Source organism: Drosophila teissieri, chromosome 3R (genome assembly GCF_016746235.2).
Source record: "Drosophila teissieri strain GT53w chromosome 3R, Prin_Dtei_1.1, whole genome shotgun sequence".
NCBI classification, from domain to species: Eukaryota; Metazoa; Arthropoda; class Insecta; order Diptera; family Drosophilidae; genus Drosophila; species Drosophila teissieri.
The window spans coordinates 21,806,635-21,825,532 of NC_053032.1; the positions used below are offsets into that span (position 1 = coordinate 21,806,635).

The 18,898-nt window shown below is 41.4% G+C and overlaps 1 protein-coding gene across 3 annotated transcripts; it reads left to right on the forward strand.

The window, feature by feature from the left end:
- Positions 1-1,002: 1,002 nt before the first annotated feature.
- Positions 1,003-8,492, forward strand: LOC122618747 (fructose-bisphosphate aldolase). Of its 3 annotated transcripts, XR_006326061.1 has the most exons (5): positions 1,003-1,258; positions 4,893-5,709; positions 5,844-6,043; positions 6,360-6,506; positions 6,675-7,048. XR_006326061.1 is itself a non-coding variant. In XM_043795268.1 (4 exons), exons 2-4 carry the CDS (start codon positions 4,914-4,916, stop codon positions 6,768-6,770), a joined length of 1,092 nt encoding a protein of 363 aa, XP_043651203.1. In that variant the 5' UTR covers positions 1,007-1,258; positions 4,893-4,913; the 3' UTR covers positions 6,771-7,048. The 3 variants fall into 3 exon arrangements, 2 of the variants coding, with proteins under 2 accessions (XP_043651203.1, XP_043651204.1); XM_043795268.1 differs by lacking the exon at positions 6,360-6,506 and having other exon boundaries at positions 1,007-1,258; XM_043795269.1 differs by lacking the exons at positions 6,360-6,506; positions 6,675-7,048 and adding an exon at positions 7,643-8,492 and having other exon boundaries at positions 1,012-1,258.
- The last annotated feature ends 10,406 nt before the right edge of the window (positions 8,493-18,898 follow it).

Consider the following 18,898-nt stretch of genomic DNA (forward strand, 5'->3'; position numbering starts at 1 on the left):
AAAGAAAACTAAGCATAGATATTCTATGAACTATCTGAAATCCTTTAAATGTTATATCCTGCTCTCCAGTCATATTTTTCATTCAAAAAACTGTGCCAAAGTCACATTAGGCCACTTCAAAGAGCACAGATTTCTCTTTCACTCAAGCAGATAGTGTGGCAAAATAGGGGGATATTTTCTCAAAGTGTGCACTCTCAATCAGCTGTTCGCAGTGCCAGAGGGGGTTGAGTCCTTTAACATTGCAGGAGGTCAGGCATGGCGTGAAAGTCGCTTATCCTAGCTGCTGCTCCTGGCACCCCTCGTTTTTGTTGCGCTGCTTCTGGAGCTTCTGGAGCGCCTGATGCTGATGCTGATGGTCACGAAAAATTCATTGACCGCCCCGAGGAAAGCAGGTCGCTCGTAATTAAGGTTAAAATACACCAGATTAATTATTCTATCCCCCTCTTTCAACTGGCAACTGCTTAAGTAGAATAGGAAATGTGGTTGATAGGTTATAAGATACAAATATGTGTACAGATAACACTTCCTTTTTTGATGGTTTTTTAAAGATTGGATAAGAAAGCTTAGCCAGACATTTAGCTCACTTATTGAAAGTGCTTTACAATCGAATGAGTATATCACTATTATTACATATTACTATTATATATTATTATTATTACATAGACAGTAAACATTACTATTACATATCATTACCATTTTACTCAAATCCATACTGAACAGTTCTTGAGATCTTAAGATATTTGTTTAACTTTCCTTTACAGATACGCTTAAAAGAAAACTGTTTGATTTTTGATTTAAATTTTTACCGCCCAATCGAAAGCTAAAGCAGCTCAAAGCTGTCCGAAAAGCTCCAACTTATAACGAACAATTATCGTGTAGGTTGCTTCCCCCACTAAAAGCTCTTGGCATGAGCTTTATTTTGGATGCCGTCCGTTTGGGGATCTGGGCATTTTTAGCGCTTGGCTCAGTCGGTTGCCCAACACCGCCGGCGACGACCTCCAAACAACCTTTTGGGGTCTCGCTCGGCATGTCTCGCTTATTTCGCTTTGGAATTTCACGTTGACGCCGCAGTCAGCGGCAGCAGAGGCAGCGACATCAGCAGCGACTTCAACAGCGGCAGCGACATCAACAGCGGCAGCAGCAGCGACTCGGGCCGAAAATAAAAGCGTTAACCGCTCTCCTCCAGTGCAGCAGCAGCAGCGGACCCAGCCAGTAGCCAGCAGCTAATCACCACATCCCAGATTCAGTTTCCAGTTCGGTGAGTGGGCGTGATACGCAGTGAAACACAGAATCAGAACCCCTGAGCACCCACAAAAAATTCAAATATATTTACCCCACTGGCGGTGGCAGTGCAGTTGAAAAGTCGCGTAATCGTTCCCATTTCTCTGGCTGTTTCGTAATCCAAATCCACAGAGCAGCACCGCAGCTGCAGGCGAGTTAGTGAGTGCGTATTCGAATGTAGTTTAATTACTCTCTAATCTCACCGTTTCCGCGTGCTCGGAACTTTTATGACAAGTTCTAGAACCTTGTGGCTGCCGAGTGTTGTTGACCTATGCACTGCGGTTGAAGGAGTGGGGGGGAGGGGGTACGAGAACTGCAGGCGATAAGAAACCTTATCGGGTGACTTTCGGTTCATGAAAGTTGTAGTGGTAGTGGTAATGGTAGTAGTAGTGGTAGTAGTTTTCTCTACCGGCTCAACCGGCTCTCTTACTTTTCATTCCCACTTTTCACGCGCTCTTCCTTTCGAGTTCATTTGCTTATTGGCAGCGTTTCAACTGCAATTTGTAGTCGTCGCTGCGGTTTTTCTTATAAATAGTTTTCTTTATAAATGCTAAATGCATGTACTATACATCGGGAAATACATACATTTTCCTATCGCTCTCTCGTTTAGACTTCAATTAGTCAACGTCATCGTAAATTCATAGGTTTGTTGACGTCTTCTCATGTTGGACTCTATATGTTTTTCCTCTATTGCATTTTGTACCTACCTTTTAATTTAGCTTTCAGTGAATGAAAGAGAAAAGTTATACAAACATTTAGGGTGTGCAAATGAGAAAAGAGGGGCACAAGTTTAGGGGTTGTTTCGGGACATACAGAAAACAAGTTTTGGAGTAGCAAGGACTTCTTTTGAAGGTCAACCTGATTAGGATTTTCAAGAAGAACTTAGAACATTAACAACAACTTATTGTTATCCATAAAATTTTTAAGGAATTTGTATATCTTTTATCAATATTATAAGTAGCTTCCTAGAAGAATTTATTATAGACATTTTTAAAACGAATATTTTAGAAATATATGTATACCTATGTCTTTTTGTAGGAAAGTATACGCTAATCGATGAAATAAGACTAGATAAGATACATAGGTTTATGTAGTAAACAATCCCCAAAGCAAAGTTATTGGGGTCACATAAGAAGGGCAAGTAGATAGACAAAAGTATGGGGGTACGTGCTCAAAGTTGCCTATTTCCAGAGTTATTTTTTATAATATGCATAATAATAACCAGCCGTGTTCAAAGCTAATCAGTTGACGTCGGTTCGTGGTTATTACATATGTAGTAGTATTATCTCCCCTGGTGGATGTTCCTTTGACCCACTGCGGTTGTGGAGGCCGGACCTAAAATCTCGTTATGATAATGCGAAACCTTTGGAACCAAAACACCAACGCCACTGGGGGCTCGTTTTTTGTCGTTTTCGATTCAAAATTTTCACTGCTATCAGTGAAATACAAAATGCGAGCACAAGTATAACTTGTTTGTTCATCTTTCCGGAGCAACTTCTACCATATTCCATGGAACTTTTTGTTAGTCGTTTTTTATCAGCTTGTTTTTGTACCAGCTCACGAATACATACATATAGACGGACATGTGTCGGTTTATTTTTATATACCGTCTCTTGATAGGAGCGTAAATTTATTTTGATTGTTTTTTGTTGTCATGCGTTGGCTGCTCTTCGTTCCTCCTTCTATTTTGTCATCGTATATATTTCGCCTAGTTTCCGAAACATTTCAGTCTTCGATTGATTGCCGGCAAGTGTAGGTGGGTGTTGTCTCCTGAGTGAATCCGAGGCATCTATAGATAACTCATTCTATAGATAAAGGTGTACATACTTAGTGTCGTTCTGTGCAGAGTATTTCGATATACAGATATCGATATATACAAAATATAATTTGTATTTTAAAGATATAGCACGTATATCTATAGGTTTTATCATATTATTCGCAGAAAAGTGTCAAGTTAAAAAGGTCAAATTTTAAGAGTAAATACTGTACGGTATTAGTAATGAAAATTAATATGCAAAACATTTAAGATTTTAAGTAAAGTAATAGCGATAAATAAATATGTCAGGTTATTATAAAGTATATCTGTTCAGTTTAGGAACCACAAGATATTCACGTGTGTACAAAGTGTTAAATATATGGCGTGGGAATGTAGGCGATGCGGTAAACAATATTTCGCGATAAGTTGCGGAGGTCTAATCTATAGCCTGACATTAATGCCATTCCAGTCCTTGGCTCACTGTCAATGTCAAACAAATAGTATAAACTGAGTTTTTAGTCATCGCAGAGGATTTCGCATCTGTATCTACATATTGCTGGATACTTTTCGGTCTCTTTCGCACTGGCTATAGCTAGCTCTATCTCTGTCGCACTTCACACGCGCCACACGACTTTCGGTTTTCAACAATTTCTATTCGCATTTCGTAAGCAACAAATTTCGCTGGCAACATTGTTGCTAAGGCTTGTTGCTTGACCTTGTTCAATGTCAGGCGAAAATACATGCGCCCTGCGTTGCCGTCGCTGCCTGCAGCGGCAGAGCAGCAGCAGCGGCGATAAAAGTGAAAGTTTCCACGTCACGCATTATGCGGGTGGAAGCGAGACAGAGGCAGGCAGTTAGAGCGAGAGGGGAGACTCCATGACTTTGATTACATCAGAGGGAATTATTGCCGAGGCTTCCGTGACTTTGCTCAGTTACTGAAAATTCATCGTCGAGGTTGGTTCGTTTATTCCCTTGTGCTCTAAGGTTAAATCAGTTGTTCGGTTTCTGCAAATAGTTATTAACAAATAGCAGGCAATATAAAATAGTCCAAAGCTAGCAACACGAAACAGTGCAGTGATACTTATTGCAAGAGAATTTTTCTAAATTTTCATTGATGCTTGTGGGAACCTCTAAAAAAGCTCTATGTAAAGGCAACATTTTGTGTGTGAATGTTGAGAGTGTGGGACAATCCTAAAAGAAAAAGTGAGAGAGAAGAGCTGTAGATATAGAGAAAAGCACGTTTTCGGGGCATGCGCCGTTAATCTCGTTCGATTACACGCTCTTCGCCATGAAATCAGCTGTGGAAAACACTGCCATGCAAGGCATTTATTATCTTCAATGGAAAAATATTCATGAATTGGGAAAATAGCAGTGACATTGACCTGACACTGAACAGCAGATGATATAACACCGCATATGACTCAATGTCTCTAATCGGTTAATTCGGAATATCACTTTGAAAGACTTGACCTTTTGTTTTATTTTACTGAAATAAAAATTAGGTCAGTTAGGAATTGTAATCCATAGTAATTGATTGATAGCTAGCTCAGTAGCCTTTGTTATCTAAAAATTATTTCTGTGAAATCATATGTAACTTTGAGTAATTGCATTTGGGTTGTCAGAGTGTGCGGGTTATATACTTCCAAAAAGAAACTGTCAAAATTTTAAGTTTTTATTTTTTACCACAAACGATTTCAAAATTCTGTGCTTACACAATGGTTTCCTATCCTCCACACCGCTTCGGAATACGATAGCTAAATTTCTAACGTCCAATGTCCGCTTCTCTTTTTCATCAAACAAAACAACACCAACCACACCGCACCGCCTGAAATGTAAATGGATTTGCGTGCTGCAGAACTACACTCGAATCTCAAAAATGACCACCTACTTCAACTACCCCAGCAAGGAGCTGCAGGATGAGCTGCGCGACATCGCCCAGCGGATCGTGGCCCCCGGCAAGGGAATCCTCGCCGCCGACGAGTCCGGCCCAACCATGGGCAAGCGTCTGCAGGACATCGGCGTGGAGAACACCGAGGACAACCGCCGTGCCTACCGTCAGCTGTTGTTCAGCACTGACCCCAAGCTGGCCGAGAACATCTCCGGAGTGATCCTGTTCCACGAGACCCTCTACCAGAAGGCCGACGATGGCACCCCCTTCGCCGATATCCTGAAGAAGAAGGGCATCATTCTGGGCATCAAGGTCGACAAGGGTGTGGTCCCACTGTTCGGCTCCGAGGATGAGGTCACCACCCAGGGTCTGGATGACCTGGCCGCCCGTTGCGCCCAGTACAAGAAGGACGGTTGCGATTTCGCCAAGTGGCGTTGCGTCCTGAAGATCGGCAAGAACACCCCATCCTACCAGTCGATCCTGGAGAACGCCAACGTTCTGGCCCGCTACGCCTCCATCTGCCAGTCGCAGCGCATCGTCCCAATTGTGGAGCCCGAGGTTCTGCCCGATGGCGATCACGATCTGGACCGCGCCCAGAAGGTCACCGAGACCGTCCTGGCCGCCGTCTACAAGGCCCTGAGCGACCACCACGTCTACCTGGAGGGTACTCTGCTGAAGCCCAACATGGTCACCGCCGGTCAGTCGGCCAAGAAGAACACCCCCGAGGAGATCGCCCTGGCCACCGTGCAGGCTCTGCGCCGCACCGTTCCCGCCGCCGTCACCGGTGAGTCATCAAAGCCAACTGCGTTGAAGAGCAGGTGTCTCTGTACGCTCTGGATTGGAATACTGGCACCTTGAGTTCTTCAAATCGCACTTGGTTTTTCATTGAATCCTATCTAATCGATTGCTTGTCTACAGGCGTGACCTTCCTGTCTGGAGGTCAGTCCGAGGAGGAGGCCACCGTCAACCTGAGCGCCATCAACCAGGTTCCCCTGATCCGCCCATGGGCCCTCACCTTCTCGTACGGTCGTGCCCTCCAGGCCTCCGTCCTGCGTGCCTGGGCCGGAAAGAAGGAGAACATCGCCGCCGGCCAGAACGAGCTGCTCAAGCGCGCCAAGGTGAGTCCTCGGATAGTTGTATCTATGTAAGACTGGTTGTAGATAGCAATTTAAGTGGTGAATGTATTGCAAGTGTCAGGTATTTGCTTCGGATGAGAGTATTGCAAGGGTTAAGAAATATTATTATAATCCCAACCATTGATCCCATTTTCAATTACTATTCCATAATGTTCCTCCTATTCAAACGATTGCTATCATTATCCAAACCTAATCTATTTAAAAACGCCTTTTCCTAACATTTCCTAATCTACAACTCCCCATAACGCTTTTGTACATTTTCCATTAATTTCATCATCAATAATACCATCATGGCTAGGCTAACAGCGAGGCGGCTTGTGGTAACTATACACCTGGATCGGTCAAGGGGTTCGCTGGTAAAGATACCTTGCATGTGGATGATCACAAGTACTGAACAGAGAGAAGAATTGCTGCCTTTTGATGGCGAAGAACGAGCTTTTTTGGGGTAACTTAAGAGCTAACATATAGCCGCATTGAACTAAAACCGACTTATCGCAAACGCCTTTAACATCGTGCTCATGTCACTCACGCTTCGCTTGCTCTAAACCTAATCCCAAAAGCCCAAACTCTGATTAATCCCAACCAAAATCCCGCTCTCCTCCCGCTTCCACAGGCCAATTCCCAGGCCTGCCAGGGTATTTACGTGCCCGGCTCAATTCCGTCGTTTGCCGGCAATGCCAACCTCTTTGTCGCCCAGCACAAGTACTAAGTCCTTAACGCCACGCACTAATCCCGAGTCAGAATCGAGCGAAGCTATAGCCTTCCAACCCGAGTGCAGATAATCCGCAAGAGTTACAGATCGAGGCCCACAGCTGGACTGAGACGGGAGGCATTTACATTCCTACAGCAATGGAACTGCAAATATATTCCTTTTAGCCTTTCGTATACCTTTTACCGCATAAACTGACTAGATCTTAAAGCAAATATTTTTGACACTGAAACCTTTATTTTATACTGACGAAGAGAAATAAATTATATAATTCTTTATATGCCGTGTCTATGTTTTTGCTTACTTTAGCTTAGTTTTATTTTCTATTTAAATTACAACTATTTCTACTTACTTTTTAGTTTTAATTAAATTTAAATACATTTTAAAAGCCTTGTTTAACTTAATTCTTGAAAGCATTTTGCAAACTTTCTACTGTTAATTAGAATAATAATTCTGAGTATCTGTACCTGACAGTTGAGCTGAAAACAACGCAAAATATGGTCTGCGTTACTGGCTGTTACTTATATATAATCGAATCATAATTTTCATCCAAAGAACTTGCTAAATTAAATTTTCCAGAACATTCCGCACTACGCAGCATGTTTTGGTGCGCTTGGATGCGTGGAAAGTTTCTATAAATTTGCCGCAGGTGGAAAAAGTGGCAAAAGTTTTTCGAGCGCAGCAAAAATCAGTGTGAAAACTTTTCAAGCTGGCCGAAAAACTTTTCTGCTGCGGCTCGCCAAGTTACAACTAAGTAATAATTAGGAGTAGACATTTCCCATTTTCCATTTCCCATTAGGCTTCGTATTTTCCACGATATTTTGCAGAACGAAATTAATCAATTTTCCTCCCTTTGTTTTACCCTCCCCCAGGCCAACGGTGATGCCGCTCAGGGCAAGTACGTTGCCGGAAGCGCTGGTGCCGGATCCGGATCCCTGTTCGTGGCCAACCACGCCTACTAAGGCGTTTGGGTGGACCTTGGCTACACGCAACTAAATAAAAAAAAACTACGGAGCAGATTGCTGGAAATATTTGGCAGATTTGTTTATTTTTACCTTAGTTTCGAGAGCTAAGCAAAGCAAGCATTACAAAAAATAACCAAAAAAAAAAAGAGATGAACGATTACACTTTCAAAACATGTTATATATATGTAGTACGTGACATTTTTTGCAAGTTTATTATAAAATAACATTATTTTAGAGAACAACTAAATGATGAGTGCAGAAGGAAGGAATGCATATGTTCGATGGAGAAGCAATTTTATCTTTAGTTTTAAGCACATGAACCTATTATTGTTGAAGTTATTCAATTTCTATTCTATTATTATGATTATGCAAGATTTCAATGAATCCAAAAAGATATGTCGTAAATCGCTAGGCTAAAAACATTTAATGGTGAAAACAACAGCAATCACCATCAACAACACCTAAGTGTTTAAGGCCTGAATCATTGAAGTCGCACAACGTTTTTGAATTTTTTAATGTTTTATAAAAAGATCCACTATGAAAATCGATGTTTTACCATTATTATTATTATTAAACTTTATATTTATGATTGATAAGTATAAGTGAAACAAATGACGAGAATAAACAAACACATTACAATAAACCCGAAAAGCCCCCAAAACAACTTTATTAACATTATATACATATATTTACATTGTTAAACGAGAACTTGTTGTTGCAAAATACTAAAAAGAAATATATGAATTTATATATTCAACTTTGGACTTCGGTGTCCAATGGCTTCTAAACTGTGCTGGGGCACAACGCCTGTTACTAGAATTTTTTGAATCCATCTCTGATTCTCTATCCGAAATGCGATAGGTAGTAACAAAGGCAGCAACGTCATTATCACAGTGCATATTTGTAAACAGAAATATTGTACCAATGACTAACCGACATATTTATCAAAGCATGTTTTAATTTACACGTTATTCAAGTTGCAAATTCTGCATATCGTTGTTATTCACGCAATTGTTTGAAGTGCAATGTGAAAATATAACAGACACGAACGAAGGATATACAATAACTACTGGAAGGATTAAGCTTAAAACAGTTTATTGTGAAATAAAAACCACCACAAACGGCAACAACAACCAGCTGTACATCCAATATACAAGAAATAAAAAACAACAAATAAACTTACATCAGCATACAAGTAAGGGTGTTCAAATAACATCTTTCAATAAAAAACCTTAAGAGCAAAGAAACCCAAATTGGTTTAATTTTATTGGGTTGATTAAAAAAGCTTTGCATACGTCCAGGCTTAAGTTACAGTTGGAGAAGCACTGTGCGCTTCAAACCAAGTCCTCTTCATCATGAAGATTACATGTACATACACATTGTATAAATTGTCTCTCCTACGATGGCGTAAAATAATCGCTGATTGTATTTCCTTTTTTGGGGAAAATGAACACAAAAGTTAGAAATTGAAAGGCTTCACACTATTTATATGCTAGCACTTTTCGAATTTATCTAGTATAACCAAGAGGTTTAATACCATTAAAGAAATTCCGGGACCTTAAATCTAATTCGCTGAAAGTCAATTGGTCGTAACCTTGGGGAGTTGATATTAACATAGGTAAAGGTAAAGCCGCACACCTTGAGGTTAAACCAGAATCTGAACTCCTTTTGAGAGATTTGGGGTATTTAAATTTACAATTTCGCTTATTGGTAATGCAAATGTAAGCACAGCGTGCAACAAACTTCGTACTCTGCACCGTGATCCCTTTTCAATGGGGTTTGTGGTATTCGCGAGGTGCAAAGTTCGCTTAATCACACCCAAATCAAATGCGCAACGCCCAGACAGAGAAACTCCACGATAAGATGACACAGGGATTTTTAGCATGGTGAAGGGGAATGAAACTACACCAAAAAAAAAGGGTAAATGCATTAAATTTAATTAGTCAGATGATGATACATATATTATGTAAACTAGTTTTTTCTGAGTGCTGAATTTAATTTTCGATTATGGTCAATTTAATTGCGATTGTTTTCGAGCTAAGTCTGATTTATAGCGCTGGGATAAACGACTTGTTTACGCCATTGCGTCATTGATTGCCTTCGTCTAAAGATAAAAAGGAATTTTCAAACTGTGCGTGGTACAGTAGGTCTGCAACTGTGCCCCTCGCTGGGGTTAACAGCCACAAAGGGGTGCGGCAGGAAAATCCAACAAAAGGTGCTGGCATTTGGCATCCTGATCTACAATGCCCGTGGCAGTGTCAACATTTCCTGTGTCACACTTGCGCTCGCCCTCACAGACCTGCTGGCACAAAGATTGTCCACAAAAGTGGAATTAATTGTATTTGCATAGGATGTAAACATCATCACGTTGCCGGCAGGATCTCGTCCTGCAACGTTTCTAAACTGGATTCAGTATGGCTAGCAGGCTTTCACCACCTTCCCATCACTCTGCCGTCAACAAACACAAGGGGAAATGCAGTTCACGTTCAAGCATGTGGTATCAAAATTGCATAAGAGCAAATAAATCATTTGAAATTAATAGTAATTAAGCATATTAAATGGGTCAGTTGTATTCTATGATTATTTATTTTAGTTCAAATACTTGAGGTTGAATCCCCATTATTCTCAGTGCATTGAATACATTGTATCCTTCGACTTCCTGCGGTGCGATAGTGATTTCACCTTACTCTGGCACGTTGCTGATTACGCTCAAAGGAGAAGCGAGTCCTGCGTCCTGCGTCCTGAATACTGAGCTGGAGGGGATGGTGAATGGGGTTCCGAGAACTGAGACGACAATGGCGACGGCATAAATATCAACGGCACGTCATGTGGCGCCGAGGAGGAAGTGGACGGGGATGCACACACAACGTGTTCGGGCGGAAATGGACTCACCGTGAATGGAGGGCCAAAGATTTGGGCTGGGCTAGAGGGATTTCAGGTCCAGGTCTGCGAAATGCAGCTGATTGAGCTTTGCATAATTCAAGCCACGCTCCATTAATTACATGCCCGTTCCGAAAGCCAAATCATTTGGCACTTATAACGCACATGTCCTGAGACATTCCCCCCAACCCACGAGCTGTAATTGCAGATTGCTTTTGCTGGCCAAATGTGAGGGCGTATGGGGCGTTTCTAATTAGCTGCAAACATCACTCGGGGGCCCAATAACAAAACCCAATGCGTGTCACAGACGCCGACGCAGCAGAAATAGCTCAAAACGAGCTCTGGATCCACTGGAAAAGCAGTGGCCATCAAAGGGAAACCTCCGAGGCACCGGAATCCACGTCGGACAGCTCCCAAATGCGTTACGTTAGCCGCACCGTGGACAGGAGCAATTAAGATAGCAGCACTATCTGCGAGATTTATGACAAATGCGGGGAGCACATACATATTTATGGATGAATCGACCAGGGTAATAATTTAAGATAGGTCAAATTCCACACTGAAAACAATGAAATATCTTAAATATTGCTTTCATTTGGAAAATATTTGTAATTTGTATTTGTAAGTATTTGTTGCTTCAGTGTAGAATTTATTAATTTAGAATATATATATTTTTTATTTTACACAGCGTCATTTTACTTTTTATGCCAACAATTGTTTTGGTCTTCTCTTATTATATATTCTTGTACCTAATTCACCCGATCTGGTACTGCATTAGCCCACTGTAGACCGCTTTTCCGTTCAGTACAAAGTCCTGTCACTTGGCCATTCCCCTCGTTCTTTTTGGCCCTGTTTGTGTGCATTTCGGGCCATGTGCGTTGTCGCCTTCGTCGTCGCCATGGCGGCCAATGTGAAGGTCGATCGATCCGTTAGCGCCGCCCAGCGACTGTCCACCACCCCCCATTTTGTGCGAGCCCCTCGCTCCAGCAGCTCGTCTTGGCAATTTATGTTCATTGAGTTGATGTTGATTTGTGCGCCGCGGCATGATTTTTTAATGGAATGTAATTTATAGTGGCGAGGGGGCCGGACACGCGGAGTCTCTCGGAATCGCAGGCTGGCAGACGGGCGTGCACTCGATTGCATTTTGGCCCAATGCACTGGCCGTGTGCCAAATGAGACGACAAAAACGACACAAATTGCTTGGCTATGGGTGGCTCCCCCTTGCGTTCTTCTGTTTTGGGCCCACTTGCTGGTGTCTGGTGGTAGGAGTGTGCTTCAAACTCAACTGGCATGCGAAAGAGCAGTGGATTCAGTGGCTCTACAACTTTATATTGGACTTTACGAACTGCATTCACATTCTGAAAATATAGTTAAAGATTTGCAGCTGCAAAAGAGCTGGAAAAACTTTGACGTGTACTTTCTTTCAAATTTCAATTAAGTTCATGAGCAACTATTGTTCCGGATAATATAAAATGTATGCAAAAAGCAGCAGAAAGCAAACTTTTCCAACTGGACAGGAAATTGGTTTTGGTTGTGGAAATCAACTCACTCCTCCCACTTACTCATCAATTTGAGCATGAATAACTTACGTGAATCGGAACTCTTTATTAATGGCAGTATTTTTCTGAGCACTCTTTAAGGAGTTAAAACACAGTGCTGACAGTAACATGACAATCAAGCAATCACAACAATTCCGACAATTCCATTTATCTTGTTTGCACGAATTCGCGGCCATAATCGACAGAACAAATAAATCGCCATAAGGAGCTTGGAGTTCGGAAGGGGAAAGATTCATGAATACATTACGCGATGTTCGTGCACGATAGGCACAAGAATACTCTAAATAAAAATAAAAATTTTATATAAAATAATTATCATATAATATATACAAAAATATTAAAATCTTTTTAAGTAGGAACTTATTTTTTACAGTGCATTCGTACGAAAATGGAGCCGCAAAGAAGCCGCCAGCTGCTGTTCAAATCAATTCAAAGTGAGCAAATCAACGGGGTGCAGAGATTCAGGTGAACGAACCAAGCACTCAAACTTCCACTGCCTCCGACTTTCACTCACTACCATTGCATCATAGAACTTTCCCAGCGCCTTGACATTCTGCCGATGATTCCCCACATTTCCCCTTTCCCAGCGCCTTTCACTCACGTGCAATTAAAATGCCTTTGAAATGCAATCTGCGACGCGGTGCGTTGATTTCAGACCGACATCGCGTGAGTACAGAGATGTGAGCTTGCATAATGCATAATGCCGCTGTTCATGGGAAGATATCGGGCGACTGAGGCAACTGAGGCAACTCAGGCAACTGAGGCGACTGAGGCGACTGCGGTGGCTGGGAAGTGCAAGTAATTATATGTGCAAATATTTTCTAATGAGCAAGTGCAATGAGTACCATTTAATTCGAATGGGTGGGCCGCGAGCAAACGATTTGCTGCCGCGAGTGTGTAATGAGAGGGAACTTATTATACTTTATATTCTTATGCATCCATCCCCTTGGCGTTCCCTTGAGCTGCGAAATGGAACATGCAAAGCCTTTTAGCAGCTGGCAGGGATTCCCCTGGCACTTCGCAGAGCAAACAAACTTAAATCAGAACTGTTTCGTTTCGTTTAGTTTCGTTGCGAGAAAGTCGCTGACAAAAAGACTAAACTAATCACTGGCATCGTAGCTATCGGATTCCAATTTATATGTTTACATTGTTATAAATGACACAGCTGACTAAAATTAAAACCTTATCTTAGGGAAATGCCCATTCATAGAAAACAGTAGACCAAACTAGGTAAGATAGTGAGCACTGATAAAATAAATGATAGAACAAAGTTCCTGGAATTTGTGTTATTTTTTTAATGAAAAATAAGTAGGTTAATTAAATGCGATTTAAATTTAATGACAATTTATTCTTAGATTTTCAGCTGTATTATTTACATTAGACACAGTTTCCGAGTGATATATATAAACCTTATCAAATCGCTGACGACGTCATTGCAGTTTAGCATTTGTAAAGCCTAACAAATGGCGCACAAAAACAAATAAATAAGCGAATAAAACGAAAAAGTAATTTTTACGACAACCAACGGCGCTAATTCATTGACCCACATGGCGTATAAGCAATCTGCCGACCTTAAGTCGCCGACATTGCGTATACGACAGGATGAGAGCTCGACAAATGAGAGGCGGCAGGATCAAGGACAAAGCCGGCGGCCAAAGGAAGTTCAGATTTCACAAGCCTCGCTACAAAGCCGGCTAATGTCCTTTTGTCAACGACAAACTTCCCTTGCCACGTGAAGCTGACAAAATATTTTGGCATAATTAACCCTGTCCCTCAAGGACAAAATGGTGGAAAACGCGGTCGATGGAGGGCACGGCAGTGGCACTGTGCAATTAAAGTTTCTAGCACTGCGACGTCGCACACAAAAGGTTTTCATCATTTAGATTTTCCATTACAGATTGCAAAATGGAACAAAACTGTGTGCAAAACAGTGCAAAATAGTGCAAAACTGTGGGAAACTGTTGAGTTTTCATCGCTTTTCCGGCGCGTGCATTTCCAGCGACGGTGGAGCAGCCGGACTGAGAAATATGACTCGCGCTCAGTTGATTCTGAAATTAATTGAAATTGCTGGTGGTGACGGGGAAGTGAAGAAATGGCGGAAGGAGCTACATAGCTTGCCGCCTTGAAGGATAAGGCTTAGGTCGCTGACGTCAATTTCAAATGCGCAGTTTTAAAGGCACTTTACGGGGCTCAAGTCCTTTTGATGCTTGGAATTTCGGGCCGGAAGGTGGAGGGAGCGGCTTGGCATTGGGCAACTTTTTCGTAGATATTTAACCGGCTGAGAAAGCAATTTGAAAAGGTTTCCGCACTGGTTGCTGGATTAGGTAAATTGTTAATTTCAAATGGAAGAAGTTCGAGCATTCGGCAAGTAAGCCCGCACTCATCCTTCATCCAAACTGGCCCCCATGACCGGCGATTGCGCTAGATGTCCACATTTCAATTGGACTCAATTCGCACCGAAAACTGCCAGCTTCCACATTCTCGAATTTACACTTCATCTGATTTACCCCGAGCACTTTACACTTTGCTCGCACTCGATGGCTGTGCGTATGCGGAGACCTATTACGAAATCATTCTGCGAGCACGTGAAGCCAGAACGGCACGAAATGTACAGTAGTCACTTGAATTGTTGAACAAATGTTTGATAAAATGCAAATTAGTTATGTTTAATAGCGAAATACAGAAATATACATCATTTTGTTTTTAAGGTACTATTTTTTTGTTATTTATTAATGTTCCTTAGTCAACTTTCCCATTACTTATCAAATAACCAATATAATCCATAAAATTAATAAATCTTAAAAGTATAATAGTTTCTTCTTTTATTTCGTGTATTTTCGAGAGACTACTGTATCACCTGGGCATTGCAGAACTAGTAGAGCAATGGCATTTCCGTTATGCACTAAAAAAATAGCACAGAAAATAAAACACAAGAGTTTCGGTTGCGTCAATGCCATTGTCAATGGCGGAGCACGCCGAACAGTTTTGCATTCATTGTTCGTCTGGCGAACTGCAGCCGCGTTTTGCCTTCAATCGATACTTTGAACCTTTGACTGCTGCCCGAGTGGCCGACTGACTGGCTGGCTGACTGGCTGGCTGGCTCCTCGTTTTGATTGATGTGCGCTGGTTTATATTGCCATGAATTTGCCTTTTAAATACTCGCATAAAGTGCGAAAATTTCCACAGGCGTGTGTGCTGGATGGCCCAGCACCAAGTTCAGGCGAACGGGCAATTAAACTGCGAGCGAATCCAAGACTGAAAAATCAATCAGCGGCGAGCGACGCAAATCGATCAACTCGAATCAACAGACTGCGACTGAGACTGAGACGCTGTCGCATAAATTTCATTAAATTGCCAGCTGTCGCTTGAACAGACCCAAGAAAGTCGCGACTTTGAAATGGCTTCGATGTCTGGGGAGCGGGTATACTCGCATCAGTGTATTGTTTTGGCCCATTAGCTATTCCGAAAGTGGGAATGCACTCTATTTATAAATAGCTAATGACTCTAAATCGAGAACCGTTCTCCTCTTTCACTTTCGAACGCGTAGACCTGACTTTCTCTAGCTCTTTCAATTTAAGACCCTGTTTTGCCCACGTGCCTTTTGACCTTTGCCATGCGGAAATTGTTTTAGCCACAAAAAAGTATAAATTCATTATCCGAAAAGTTTTCGCTTATCTGAAAGCAGGAAGACAGCGGGAAAAAGGAAAACCGAAGGGAAGCCGAACAAAACACATAAAAAAAACTTTAAAAGTGGTTTTATATCAAATTTATTGGCTAACGACGATTTCATTTAACTTTTCGGGTGTTTGATTGAAGGATCTGCAAGTTTTTCTTTCATTTCAAGGGATTTTGTAAAATGGAACAATAATAAAAAGTTCAGTTGGTAAATAAGCTGGTATTTAAAAGAAAAAACTGTAACTAACACTCAAAATTTGTGTACTTACTACTTACTAAGCTTAAAAGTCCGCTGTTTCAGTGCTAGTAAGCTGAGATAGCATTAAAACTATTGTAACATAATGAAGGGAAGTGAATAGCTGCAGCCACTTCAAAGTTATCTTTACCTTTTCCCTCTTTTTCATTCAGCCTCACAGTTTTAGAAGGATACTTAAATGCACTTGTAGCACTCCTTTGTTTTGTTCCTTCCCTTTGCATCTTACATCTAACTATCTCAACTTAGGTGGCCAAAAGCATCATGTTCCGTGTGAAGTGTCTATGAAAAATGCAATTTTTAGAAATTTCCTGTACCACCACTTTCCGTTAAAGTAATGGCCCTTTGGCACACATCTCTTCAAATGACTCGCTAAATAAACTTGTGCAATTTCTAGACGGCTTTATGTAATTTCAGATTTCTGAGCTTGAGCAATTTGCTGGGTCTATTTTTTATTGACGTGACAATGTCGCATTTTCCGTTTTTATGGGTGCAATCGCGGACATTCGTCTCTGCTGGCTGACTGGGCCAACTTTTCAATCTCTGCGCCAGCAAATCAACAATATTTTCCTTAAACTATGTAGAGAGCTTTATCTAATTATTATCTAGCCATTCCAACTCATCGTGGATGACATAAGCCAGCAAAGTGGCCATTTCTGTTAGCCGTTTTTCGTTACACAAAGCTTAATTTGATTTGATGTGTGTATTTCGCTGTTGCCTTTTGTGGGCCAGTCGCACATTTTGCTGCCTGCACTTTGTCACTTTTTGTTTGCCGTTTGTGGGGCTGGCAAATAATTTAATCAAAGCCATTGGGCGTGTCGCTGACGAAATGGGTAATTAAGCGGAGCCACAGGCGAGTCCATTGAATCAGCCCGAGATCGAATGGAAATCGTCCACTTCTGAGTTTTAGACTCTCGAGCTTTAACGGCATTTATGAATAGTTTCCGTGGTCCCAGTTTGCCTTCGACTGGCCAAGAGTTCTGCGCATAACCAGTTACCAGTTAGCAGAACTTCAAAGTCGGCTTCTTGCGTCGCCGAGTTGTCTGGCAATCGAACTATCTGGACTTCGAGTTTACGCATTGGCGGCTTTCAATTCGACTTGAGGCTTTATTTTTAGGAAATCTTATTATACAAGTTTCTCTGCTCGTGCCCCTTGCTCCCCCAATCGATTTCATAAATATTTATTAGGTCATTTGGTCTTCTTTTATGCAAACACATGTTTCCTTTGACGAGGGATGCCTGCACACAGTTCGCGATTTCACAACTTCGAAGAAGTGTCCACCGTTGGCTACTTCGCCTAATCGTAATTCTTTGCTTTTTATGGGAATCCCGAATGGGAAATTCCATTTAATTTAAGCTGGAATTTTTTTTCCCTTTCCGTAGCTTCTGCGAAGTCATGGTGAAATAAAGTAACTTATGTATATTTTAGCTAATGAGGTGGAATTCTATAATGTTTATTTAAATGCTTCTAAACAATTCGAGATTTTCCAGCCCTGTCGATGGGCTAATTTCTTCAAGACAATGAGAAGGCAGAGATAAATATCCGACACATGTATTGGGCGTCAAAAGACTGCAAACATGTTTTGGCTTATTGCTGTTTCTTAAGCGAATACAATCAGTTATTGTGGACTTAAATCAAAAAACAAATTTGCATTTTAAATAATTAAAATCCGCACATAACACGCCTCCGAAATGGCAATGCTTAAAATAGTTTTAAGACTAGAGCTCAAGTGGGTCTCTGTATACACTTTTTTCACAGAATAACAAATTGAATTGGCATGCTTAAAATATGTTGGATATGTGTGATAAAAATAACAATTTAAAAAGATGTAATATTGATATAAATATTTTTTAAGATTTTTATTGTTTTTCCAATGGTTTAACAATGGAGTTACACCTCTTAAAAGCGTGATCTCTGCTCATTGACCTGTAAATGCTGTCGGTGCGTGACCAGCGACATGAAAATTCAAATGAAATCCCAAATTCGCATAGAAAGACACGCCTAACAATAGCGATTCATTCCGCAAACTGAGCGTTAATCCATAGGTACACTTCCACTTTCCATGGGATTCGTGAAATCAAATCATATTGGCATTTACGAGTATAGACGCCTAAAAAAGGGCTCAATGCTCCCAGCACGCGCGCCTCTCATTTGGAATGCCAATCAGTTGTCGCGTTTATTGGCTTCCCCGATTCACCGATTCCTCGACATCCACGATTCCTCGACATCTCCGATTTGGAAACGGATCAGGGCATTACGTGCAGCAGCCACAGCGGAAGTGGTTTTGGGGCGCCCTGGCATTCTGCACAGCATTCGTGTGGCGGCTCTATTGTTCGCAGTGAACTGCTCTTTTATTTTCATTTGCGGCCGACCGACTGCAATGGAGATGTGGCACCTCTTTTGCATTGCAATGAGTAAAATGCGGAAGCAAATCTTGCGACACATCTGGAAATGAAAAGTAAATGGTTCGCAGAAAGGAAAGAATTGATAAGGCAATTTCGGAATACATTAAAAGAGGCGGAAAGCGTACTGACGCCATAAACGGATTGGTATTCATTAATAAACACACGAGCCCACAAATAATTCAAATCATTTATGTGAAATTGTTTTCCAACTGGCTATTACTCATGCAACGTGAGTTATAATTGCTTTAACTGGCACAATTATCTACATATTAACAACGCTAAATGGCCAACAAAATCCTTTATTGCCATTACCCAAAGCGCAGTCATTAATATTCAAATGCCAAATGCTGCTCGAAATTTATTTGCGTTTTGCCCTTTACCCAGTTTCAG

Excerpts from the sequence above, each read along its gene's own strand:
- LOC122618747 (XM_043795268.1), top strand. The coding sequence starts at position 4,914 with ATGACCACCTACTTCAACTACCCCAGCAAGGAGCTGCAGGATGAGCTG. Across the intron at positions 5,710-5,843 it reads CGTTCCCGCCGCCGTCACCG|GCGTGACCTTCCTGTCTGGA; the intron begins GTGAGTCATCAA and ends GCTTGTCTACAG. Across the intron at positions 6,044-6,674 it reads AGCTGCTCAAGCGCGCCAAG|GCCAATTCCCAGGCCTGCCA; the intron begins GTGAGTCCTCGG and ends CCGCTTCCACAG.